A 12,660-nucleotide genomic window follows, 5' to 3' on the forward strand; every position below is an offset into this window, starting at 1 on the left:
GAGTTCTAACACACTGTAATCTATTTGTAACACAGCCACGGATGACCAGCAAATATGTATATTATGTAATATGTAATGCCATGTCATATTTCAAATTCACGTTCGGAGTAGCCAGATTGCCCTTTATGGATTTTAGTTTGGCATCTGAAAGCATGGAAATCAAAAAAGGGTAAGTGTGATAGGAGGGATATAAATAAAAATAGCATACTCAAAATCTATTCATTTGTAAGGCTGCCATGGACCTTAACTCGAAAAGGAAGATTAAATTAAGTACGAATAGTTTGCTAAGTTATACTATAGTTGCTACATAGATTTCAAGACTTCTACCATGTGCAGCATTTGACACTTTACAAATATAGTCAATTGCAATGTAAACGGGGTTCTGTCATCTTAATGACTATTTTTAGCTTTGCATTCATCTATACAACATTGAACTGCATAAATTCTTTTTGATCTTCAGTCAGAATTTGCTAAAATTTATAGAGAGACTATTCCTTTTTCTTAAGACTGAGGATTCTGTATTGAAACAAACTAAGTAATGTTACAGGCTAACTGGTTGATAAACATTGATAAACATCTTACTTGTCTTTGACATGTTTTATATATAAAGATGATGAAGATGATGAAAAACAGGAGGATTATACCGAAGGCAATCCAGCCCCAACATACATCTGTCTGCTGTCCCTCTTGCTTGCCTGGGTCAGGAAAACCATTAGGTTCATCTTGAACTAAAAGAAAAAGATATTTATTTATATACATGGTTTTTCACTAGACATCAGATTTTGTCAGAATGAAAATGACCGTATTCCAACCGCACCGGCAATTCACAGATCAGATTTACTAATGCCAAACGCATGCAGAGTTCAGTTGGCCAACGGATTCTGTAACATTTGTTCGATGATCATTGTTATTGGCATCCAAACCAATTTAGGACACCAGAATCGGAAATTTATCAACGACCTCATGGTGGCATAAGATAAACCAAATGCAAGTGAATTGATCATTTGAATAATTATTTTCCTGTTGGCAGCCCTAGCAGCCAGAAGGCAAAATAGTTGAAAGCCCTCAGATTTCTAGTCAACCGTCACATGAAAAAATTAACTAATAAAAATCCTATGGGGGTTAATAAATTGCTGCCCAGTCCCTAGAAAATGCCCCATTTCCCCAGTCAGAGAAAAAATGGGTGACATATCCCCCCTGTGCCACCAAATGTGGGCATTGGGTGAGGGCTACTTTAAACATTTATGGGGGAGAACTTTGTGCCCACCCCCCTGGGAAACACCAATGTGTATCTGGTGGGGGCCCTATTATTTTTAAGAAAGGTGGGGGAAACTATAGTATCCTACCCTGGGCCCCACCAATTGGTGGGGTCCTAATCTTCGAATTAAAGGGGTAGGAGGGTTATTGTCACCTCCCTACCCCACTTAGCCTAATAATAGTGAGGAGAGGAGCAGTAAATCTAAAACTTATATAAAATTATATTTACCATCAGAAGTTTGCATTCTTTTAATTCTTGTGTTTTTTAGCTGCAAAAACGGCAAAGAAAATCCACCCTCCCCCCCCCCCCCCGTCCAAACAAAAAAACTCAACACCACTACTAAAAATAAAATGAAAAAAAAAAAAAAAAAGCCAGAAAGAATGCATTTTCACCAATGGAGGGCTTGCCGCAGAATTAGCTCTGATAGAGGCAGGGCCGCCATCAGAGATTTTGGGGCCCCTAACACAGCTAAAGTCTGGGCCCCCGGGTGGCCTCCAAGTCCGCAGTGTGTGTAAAGTGGATACAGGCTGTGTTTGTGTATTGGATGCAGCGTGTGTAAAGTGGACATGGTGTGTGTTAGTGCATGTGTATTGGATGCAGTGTGTGCGTGTGTGTAGTGGATGTAGTGTGTGTATATTGTGTGTGTGTGTGTGTGTGTGTGTGTATATATATATATATATATATATATACACACATATATAAACACATACACACAAAATTTGTGTTTGAATGTAAGCATGTTTTTGTATGGCATATTGTGCGTTAATGTTGGTGTTTTTATGTAGGCGTGCATTTGAGTGTAATGTATACACTTCCACACACACTTATTCACAGACACACAAATATATACAGACACACAGATACATACACTAGCACATCAATACACATACAGACACACACCATGACACATAGTTACACACAGAAGTACACAGACATATACCTACATGACACACACACAGATACACGCTGACACACAAATGCACACACTGACACAAAAGGACACACAGATACACAGAGACACACTCTGACACACACATAATGACACACATACATACACGCATACACACACATACCGACATACATACATACATAATGACATACATACAGACACACACATACATTGTGACATACATACACAAATATACATACTGACATACATACAGACACACACATACATACATACATACAGACACACACACATACATACATACATACAGACACACACACATGCAGCAAATTTTTCACCTTACTATTTATTACCTTTTTGGTGGAGGAAGGTGGCTGGGGCTGATGGGAGTCGGCTGGCTCTCCCCTCCTCGTGGTCCCCTCACTGCCTCCTCCTGCACAGAGTAAGCACTAATTGTGGCTGCTATTTTTAATGCAAATTCCTATTTTAATACATTTACAACAAGGACTCAGTCAGAGTTCTAACACACTGTAATCTATTTGTAACGCAGCCATGGATGACCAGCAAATATGTATATTATGTAATATGTAATGCCATGTCATATTTAAAATTCACGTTCGGATTAGCCAGATTGTCCTTTATGGATTTTAGTTTGGCATCTCAGTCGCGCTATTACATGGCCACCGCGCTGACCGGGCCCCTGAACACATGCCCATCGGGTGGCCATGGCCCTGAGGGTATAGGCCACTCAATGGGCCCTACCAGTGTGCAGGCGCCAGTGCAACTGCACCGGCGATAGTTCCGCTGCTATAGATAGGGAATGTGGAGCCAGGTCGGATGGGCGCCCCAGGACCGCCGAGCCCGTGACATCCATTACGGATGTCACCCCCTTACGGCGGCCCTGGGTAGAAGGGAAAGCCCTCTATCTATAACAGTTATCGCAAATTTCCCACACTTTGCAATATCACCAACAGCTCTCTGATTGGGTGGCTAGAAAGACAACCAATCAGAACGCTTTGAGTCTCAAGAGAAAGTTTTTATTTCTTTCAGCTGGCTTTTTTGGGGATTTGGGCAAGTGTGCGTCTGCTTTCCCTCACTGTAGTACAGTTCATTAAGAAGCATAGGAAAGTTGCGATTGTATGTGAACTCATGGCTACAGGACAGAGGCTTCTCAGTGAGAAACTGAAAGTCAGTGCTGAGGAAAGAGGTAAGACAGCCTTTGCAACTTAATTTTAAATGGAGTGTTCCTTTGAAGGAAACAAAGCATCACATAAATGATTAAAGGGACACTATAGTCACTAGAACAACTACAGCTTATTGAATTTGTTCTGGTGAGTAGAATCATTACCTTCAGGCTTTTTGCTGTAAACACTGTCTTTTCAGAGAAAATGCTGTGTTTACATTACAGCCTAGTGATAACTTCACTGGCCACTCCTCAGATGGCTGTTAGAGATCCTTCCTGGGTCACGGCTGCCTAAAATGCACCCAAACATTCAGTGTCTCCTCCCTCTGCATGCAGACACTGAACTTTCCTCATAGAGATTCATTGATTCAATTAATCTATATAAGGAGATGCTGATTGGCCAGGGCTGTGTTTGCATTGTGCTGGCTCTGACCCTGATCTGCCTCTTTGTCAGTCTCAGCCAATCCTATGGGGAAGCACTGTGATTGGATCAGGCTACCACTTCTGCTGATGTCAGCAGGCAGTGGGCAGGTTTAAAGAAAACAGTGACAAAGTAAGCAGCTCCAGACTTAAATACAAGTAAGAGTTTGTTTTTTGTGATCCACTTTTCTACCTCTTTGAACTGATCTTGGAGCACAGCCTCAAGCTGCGGTAGATTGGATTTGCTTGCATAGATTACTGTGTCTACTGAGTACATGTGTACATTTGAGAATTTGCAGACATTAGGCAGATCATTTATGAATAATGTGAATTGTAGGGGTCCGAGAATGGAACCTTGGGGAACACCACATGTGACTGGGAGAGGGAGTCGCTGTCAGAAATGAACACATATTGTGAGCGATCCGATACATATGATGGAAACCAGGTAGTGGACAATCACCAAACACCTGAGTTTTTGAGTTTGTGCAGTACAATGTTGTGGTCTACTGTGTCAAAGGCCTTTGCAAAATCAAGGAAAATACCTCCAGTTAGGTCTCCTGGTTCCATGCAAGTTTAGATGTGATTGCAAACTTTTAAGAGGGCAGTTGTAGTGGACCGATTGATCAGGGGTCAGATAGTTAGATTGTTGGTAAAAACCCACACATCTAAGATTTTTGACAATACTGGAAGCAATGATATTGGGCGAAAGTTAGAAACCAAAGTAGTGTCACCACCTTTATGGATAGACACTACTCTCGCAGTCTTCCAATGTTTGGGTATGTATCCAGACACCAAGGATTTGTTAATTAGGGTTGTGACAGGTTTAGCAATTGCCGGCGCACTAAGCTTCAACAGCATTGCTGGGATTTGATCAGGTCCAGACTGGTTTTTCATTTTTAGATTATTAAGGTGTTTCTTAATGACACTAATAGGTACACACCTAAAATTAAACTTGGCTATATTGGTTGTCTGCAAATTTAGTGGGGCCTGATCAGTGACGTACACAAGATCCATGGGACTCTGGTGCGAAAATTGATCCGTGCCCCCCCCTGCGTACTTACTCAGCCAGTTGCGCAGGCCAGTGCCACTACACATGGTGGCAGGCACCTGGTCGCAGGGCTGCGACCCCTGCGACCGCGGTGTGCATGCAGATACACTTAAAGGACCAATGAAGTGGTCTTGGTGCCAGGTCCCTCTAGTTTTAACCCTGCAGCTGAAAACAGGGTTTCACTGAGAGTTAATCCAACCTCTAGTAGCTGTCTCACTGACAGCCGCTAGAGGCGCTTCCGCGATTCCGCTGGACGTCCATAGGAAAGCATTGAGTAATGCTTTCCTATGGGCGGTTTGAATGCGCGCATGCGCATTCGTAGCTGAGAGGTGGATTGGGGCGGAGAGATCCCCAGCGCCAAGGGAGCCCGGCGCTGGAAAAAGGTAAGTGCTTAAGGGGTTTTAGCTACACACACACACTTTCACGAACAGACGTATACACACTAGCTAACAGACACACTCAGTGACAGACACACATACACACTCACTTACAAAACATACACTCTCACTGACAAACTCACACTCACTAACACACACTCACTAACAGACACACACTAACACACACTCACTGACACACACACACACACTGACACTCACTAACCAGAATATGACGTCATCTTCCGGCTCCGGCATCAGTAAGCAGCGCGAGGGAGCTGGGCAGAGAGCACTCAGGGGAGAGTGCTCCCTCCCTCGTGCACGCGCCCAGCAGCCCGGCCGTGGGCAAACTGAAGCCACTGCCAGCCTCGGGGGGCCCTGAGGTGGCCAGCTCCTGGGCCCCCCCAGGAGAAGAGGCTGGCAAAATGTGGCCACACTGGCATGCATAACGGGTCGCAGGGCGGCCGGGCCCCCTGGTGGGCCGGGCCCGGTCACAGCCGCGACCCCTGCGACCCCGGTGTGTACGCCACTGGGGCTGATCCACATTTGTAGTTTCAGGATGCGTGTCATTTATTAGCTTGACAATCAGGTTAGTGGAGCATCTGACAAAATAATTGTTAAAGGAATTTGATTTGCTACATCAAGGGAAGTTGCAGGGCTTGGTTACCCACTTTGACAGTGGAGGGTTAGGAGTGTAATGGGGGAGTTTGTAACGTATTTATCACTTTCCAAAAGTTTCTAGGGTTCTAGGGTAAATGCAACTTATATAATAAATTTAAGACGAGAAGTCCTTATAAGTTGCATTTTCAGTTGAATTTGGATAAAACGCTTGAAACATTTGTTTTGTTGAGCTATTTCAATTGCTTTTATTTGATGTGTTCAATGCAAACAGCGGAATGTATGTCCTACAGACTGTAAGCTTGTTTGAGCAGGGACCGCTTCAACCTATCGTTCCTGTAAGTTTTCTTGTAATTGTCCTATTTATAGTTAGTGCCTCCCCCCTCTTATAATATTGTAATGCGCTACAGAATCTGTTGGCGCTATATAAATGGCAATAATAATAATAATAATAATAAAAAAACTGATTTTCAATGCATTTTTAATTATTTTATTACAGCTGCACATTTTTTTTTAAAAAACATCCCCCCCCCCCCCCCCCCCCCCACTCTCTGTTTAATTAAATGTGTCCTATAGTGGGTCTAGTTGATGTGATAAGTGTTCTAAACGACTTATATCTGTCTCTAATAAATTGTAACAATATAAGTAGAGTATTGAACCCTCATATTGAGGAGAACTTTGGTATTGATAAAGGATTGATAAAGGTATTGTGTCCCTCCTTTTTTCTCTATTGTGTTGTATACCGTCTGGAAGGACACAAGTTAGCAAACATTAAAGGGACACTATACACACCAAAACAACTACAGTTTATTGTATTTGTTGTGGTGAGTATAATCATTCCCTTCAGATGTTTTGCAGTAAACACTGTGTTTTTCAGAGAAAATGCAATGTTTACATTACAACCTATGGATACCTCCACTGGTCACTCAACATATGGCTGCTAAAGGTGCTTCCTGGGGCAGTGCTGCACAATGTGCAGCACTGCCATTCAGTATCTCCACCCTCTGCATGGAGACACTGGACTTACCTCACAGAGATGCATTGATTCAATGCATCTCTGTGAAGAGATGCTGATTGGCAAGGGCTGTATTTGACTTGTGCTGGCTCTGCTTGACAGTCTCAGCCAATCCTAAGGGGAAGCACTGTGATTGGCTCAGATAATAATTTCTGATGATGTCAGCCAAACAGGCAGATCAGAGGCAGAGCCAGCAGCAGCAGAAGACTTAAATAAAAGTAAGATTTTAATATATTTACGGGAGCAAGGAGGTAGTGGGAAAGGGGAGTGATGGTTGATTTAACACTATGAGGTCAGGAATACATGTTCCTTTAATCTTAGTAACAACAACTGCAATTATTGATAGTGATTCTCATTATGTTTTTACAATGTATTAGATAAACCTTTAAGGTCCACTAACTCACCCAGATCACTTCATCTCAATGAGTTTCTCTTGGTGCAATAGTATTTTCCTTTTAACCATGCAATCTAAAACTCTGCTGTACAGTAGCTATGTCAATTTCTTGTTGCAGTGATACAACCACCAATCGGAGCTGCCTTCCTGGCAGCCACTAGAGGCGCTTCCCTGAGAGAATTCAACTGAGCTCAGTTGTCAATAATATGCTGCCCCTAGAGCAGAATTTGATTGGCACAGCAATTTGCCTAGGGCAGCACAAAACCAGGATACACCACTATGTAGAGCAATGCAGCAAGGAAAGAAAGGTAGGGGGACGTATGCCTGAACTGTTAGCAGGAAACATTTGTAATCCTAACCCGATCGGATACCATTAATGTACTTTGTGTTAAACACAATATATACATTATACATATGTTACTAGTCAGTATACATATGTTACTAGTCAGGAAGACATTACTGTAGCACAATATTATGATTTCATTGACATGTTGTAATCAGTTTTTTTGGGACTTGAATTCCCTGCATTCCTATTCTCTAATAATCTAATATATGTGGGCAATGAGTAGAAGAGAACCGTGAACACAGTAACAATAGTTTTGTAACAATAAATGTAACTAATATAAAGTAGTAAATAAAATAAATTCTGGTATTGTATAATCTAACACAAATGTTTGGAAGAAATGTCATGCAGTATAGCTCCTTATGGAACCTTTTTTCTTTAAATCACTACATTTTCTATAAATTATGCTAGCCTATTGTAAAGATGAAATTCGCAGCTCTTTAAAGGGACAGTCTAAGCACTAAAACCAAGTCAAGCTTTATGAAGGGGCTTTGGTGCTCAGTTCTCTACTATTCAAAGTCTAATTAAAAATAGGTTCCTCGCCCACCTGTCAATCAATTTTCTGATAACTGTTTGAAATTTTGAAACTCAAGACCGTGCTGAGGAACTCCAGGCACAATAACCACTTCAATAAGTTGTGTCTCTTTAATATATTTTAGTTAAATTGAGGTCCTTTTGAATCTCAGAGGCTTAAGTGATTTAATTGTAGTAATTTAATGGTATCTGAAGCATACATCTGAGCTCTGCACCTTCCTGCTGCGACATTGAAAAGATTACCTTTGTGCTATTGTTTAAGAGTGAATTGACACAAGAAAATTGTATTTTTGCCCCTCAGTGAGTTTAGATGTGTTGACAAGGACCAGACCCTCAGTTCCTCAGCTGGTTTATAGAAGAGCACTGTGAGAAAGTACATGTGCTTCAGCTTCCATATACTGTCAGCGTTCTCACTAAAACCACAAGCATTAACCTCACACCGGCCCTCCAGATGTTGCTGAACTACAACTCCCATGATCCTCAGCCTATCTATTTCATTCATAGGATCATGGGAGTTGTAGTTCAGCAACAGCTGGAGGGCCGGAGTTTTGGGAAGCCTGCTTTAGAGAATCAGTAAGTGAAATTCCTGGCCCAAAATCATAACCTTGATAATCTTAGTAAGATCATAAGGCCCTTTCACAGCTAATGTTCCACAGTGCACAAAACTAAATAGGTGAGGGAGAATGTGCAAGGGTTTAAGCCCTACAAATGCTCACAGATGAACCTAATGTTATATATTCTACATATATATATATATAGTGTCAACATGTTATATATTCTACACAGGCAACAGAGGAAGAACTGTGGAACAGATGAGCAGTGTAGTGGAGGAGTTTTGTCTCTAAATTTAGGGTTCTGGAAAGCAACTAATTCCCATGTGTTATGAATCATTCATGGACCATCACCACATAAGGGAATGAAAAGATCAAATGTATATTTGAAAACTGACCTGCCACTAAAAATAAAGCGAAGGTCAAGAGATAGAAAAAGGGAGAACCAAACTAAAACAAAACATAAACATAACATTAGATTTTCGAAACCTAAGTTTAACATGTTTTTCAAGTTCTTCTTACCTTTTTCACAGAGAATCTCAGTGCAGTTGGAATAGTCCCTCTTATTCATGAATGCTGTTCTGTTTATAGATCTTAATGTGTCTATAAATTCCGACATGTTTGTATTCCTATGTACTCGGCAGTCTTCCGATATCTATTAACAAAATAAACATAAAACTATGCACATTCATATGTATTTATTATGTTAAAGGGCCATTGGAAAATAAGTTGGCGAGAGGGTAGCAATTAAAGAAGTTTCTAAATGAAAGGAATATAAGATTTAGAAAGAATCCTGTTATAACATGGGATTCTTTCAAAATGTGTGTGATTGGGAAAAGGCAAGAATGGGGGGCATTAAGAAATTCCTTATTTTGACAAGAGAAGATAAACAAGACAAGACTCCACAAGACTGTATCAAAAGTTTCAGTGCACACATGTAACCATATAAAAATAGCAGTTATGACATATACGGTATTATCTTGAGCTGTAGTATTATAACTCCTTCATGCCATGTGTCATCTTGAGAATGCTGGTAGCTCATGTCAGTTATAACTTATGGATTTCCCTGTATTATTCCAATGGAGATACTGACAAAACCTGGACTGCTGGTGGGTCTTAAGGACTGGTTTAAGAAACACTGGTCTAGAGCAATAATATACTCAACAAGGATGCAACAAGAGACAATATGGTATGTATAATGAAATGTCTAAATAGAAATCACATTCTTTAACCCCTTAAGGACCAAACTTCTGGAATAAAAGGGAATCATGACATGTTACACATGTCATGTGTCCTTAAGGGGTTAAGTTAACCATTAAGTTACACATTATTGTGTTTAAATGAATAATACATACAGTAAATGAGCAGTCATTTAAGAATTCAAACTCCTTAAGAACGGGAGAAATGGATTTTTTTAAATTTTCTCCAGATACTTCTTTTATTCTCGACAGTTCTTTATCAGATAAATGAAAAATCCATATTTCAGAGCACCAACTGTCCTAAAAATAAGAAAATCCATTAGAGTATGCCCGTTTTCATTCTTACAAAGAAAGACAAGTCAATTATTTATAAATTCATCCGAGGTTAAAATGGCATTGTCATTTATTTTTTTCTACCAGTTTTCCTTTCCTTATGCCGCGTGTCTTCAATGTTTACACAACCCCGAGGTGCAACTTGCCATTATTCAAATGGATTATCTTTTCTTTCCTGTGCTGGGTATGGATATCTGGTAATTTGATGAACCATAAAGTTTTTCCCTTCTATGAGCATGCACGTGACGTACATGCACAAATGGTCATTCATCACCCATTCTGTTTCTTGAACTCAATTATCTCTCAGGCACAGGGGAGGGATTATCTTGTTTTGTATGGGAGTGTCCTGGACCTGAGAGCCAATGTAATTGTTTAGATTGTTTTACTGTAGTCTACTCTCACGTCCAGTGGGGAATTCCCCTGGAATATGTATTGGGAAACCCCTTTCATGAGTCCTCCATATAAGGCCAGTTGTGGCTGCCATTAAAAGAGTTCCTCTTCATCCTCAACATAGAGCCTCGTCTCATGTGTGGATGGGACAGCTATATTCACTCTGGGGATTGTTATAATCACTATATTTGTAAGAGCAGCCTGCCTTCCTCTCTGGGCTAGAAGAGGTCTACCCACTGGAAGCTGGATCCTGGTCTTGGGTCCAGGGTGGGTGAAGGACAACGAGACCCCAACCAAGCTGTAACACTGGCTGTGGGGTTTACTGTGGCTATGGTGTCCGGTGCAGTGCTTATGGTACTCAAGGATTACTAGGAAGCAGCGATTGGCGGAGGCACCTAGTCGGGGTGCCAGGTGGTCCACCACAGTGGTCACCTATGCTTGTAAGTCAGCCCATGGTTCATAATAGCATCACAGATTACTTCTAACATCCGAATTCACCTTATTTTATAAAACACACCATTCGTTATGTCAAATAATTTCAAAAATTCTGGTTATATATTTCATATAGGGTTATTTACTAAAGTGACAATTGTCAGGGATTAAAGTAACTTCAAGGTGAATTTCAAATTAGAGGCCGAAGTATCCAAACTAAAAAAAACGGATTTTTCATATTTGGCTATTTTGGTCTAAATTCACTTTGAATTAACTTTGACTTCCTGGTGACTCTCACGTTAGTAAATAACACTGATAGTAAAAATGAATAAGTGTGTGAAAACATGGAAGCATATTAAGTGCATGAATACCTTAATTATTATACAAAAAAATGTAAAATTCCTCAGTAAAACTACATCACTGGCCATAAGCATTTAATAACAAAGTTTAGAAAGCAAATGATTTTCTTCTAGTCAAACTTACTTTTCGCAGATTGGACACAGTATATGTAGGGTAGTCCAAAGCAAAATTATTTTCCTGAAAGAAAGATATGGATACTTATAATTTTATTCCTTCAAACATGGGACCATGTTTAATTTACTTCACAGGGAACTGAAAAGTATTGACAAGGGGACTGCTGAAATATAAGTTTGGAAAGACAACATAGAAAAAAATCTGATAGAATGCATCTCTCTTATTCATCCTTTTTTCCTCTACCCACTTTTCAATTTCAGTTATAATTTTCGCGGCAAATTTTAATTTAGTTTTAGTCATAGTCTTTTGACTAAAAAAACATTTTAGTTTCTGTTGCATTTTAGTCATCTGAATTGTTTTAGTCTTTGTCTTGTTTTAGTAGACTAAATCTCAAAAATTTTAGTCAACTAAAATTTGACTAAAATTTTTAATTGACAAAATTACTACTGGTTAATTCCCTGTGGCTCAGAATTTAGCAAATAAACCCATCTTGTACAGCTAATCTGCCATTGTGCGGGATTGATAAATATATGTATTCACTGAGGATGATAATGGTAAAAATGGATGTCAGTAGGTGATAATGATAATAATAAATAATCTAAAAAGAATGCAATATTTATTTATGTATTTCTTAAGTTGTTTTTTATCATACATTTCTATCATGGAAGAGAGGGGGCTCTGACTAGCTATAGGCAACCATTGCAAGATTAATTCAACAATAATCACTAAGGGACAAATGTATTCAAGAAGATGTGTATTCTCTATTTGCATTTATGTACAGTAATGCACTTGTTAATTTTAATCCCTTTATGATCAATGATCTTTAATTAAGAAATCTATATATCCTCCACCAATCTCATCTGAGGAATGGTAGACAAGATCCATGTTATGTACATCGAGGAAAGCCAAAAAAAAAAAAACTCTCATGATCCTCAGAAAGCCTTAAAGGACACTAGATGTATCCAAACCACTTCACCTCATTGAAGTGGTCTTGGTGAAGTGTCCCTGTTCCCTTAATCCAACAAGTGAAAACATTGCAGTTTCAGAGAGACTGCAATGTTTACATTGAGGGAACAAACAGTGTCACGGCTCCCGGCTCTCGGCTACATGTGGTCGCATCCGATCGGTGCGACCACAATGACAAGTTGGAGGAATTACCTGTTCAGCAGCTAGCCGGGAGTTGATCC

At 40.1% G+C, this 12,660-nt stretch overlaps 1 protein-coding gene across 7 annotated transcripts in view; it reads right to left on the reverse strand.

The window, feature by feature from the left end:
- The window catches only part of LOC134578109 (uncharacterized), a 58,187-nt gene that overhangs the window by 22,270 nt on the left and 23,257 nt on the right, over positions 1-12,660 (reverse strand). For 4 of the 7 annotated variants that reach the window (XM_063437107.1, XM_063437103.1, XM_063437102.1 and 1 more), the window contains exons 3-6: positions 11,483-11,536; positions 10,001-10,144; positions 9,168-9,300; positions 583-728 (exon numbers count right to left, since the gene is read on the reverse strand). In XM_063437107.1, the coding sequence (XP_063293177.1) occupies positions 583-728; positions 9,168-9,300; positions 10,001-10,144; positions 11,483-11,536 (477 nt within the window). Of the gene's footprint in view, positions 1-582; positions 729-2,518; positions 2,599-9,167; positions 9,301-10,000; positions 10,145-11,482; positions 11,537-12,660 lie in introns of all 7 variants that reach the window. The other 3 variants (XM_063437105.1, XM_063437106.1, XM_063437104.1) reach the window with 1 other exon arrangement.

The sequence above is a fragment of the Pelobates fuscus genome, chromosome 11 (genome assembly GCF_036172605.1).
Source record: "Pelobates fuscus isolate aPelFus1 chromosome 11, aPelFus1.pri, whole genome shotgun sequence".
Taxonomy (NCBI): Eukaryota; Metazoa; Chordata; class Amphibia; order Anura; family Pelobatidae; genus Pelobates; species Pelobates fuscus.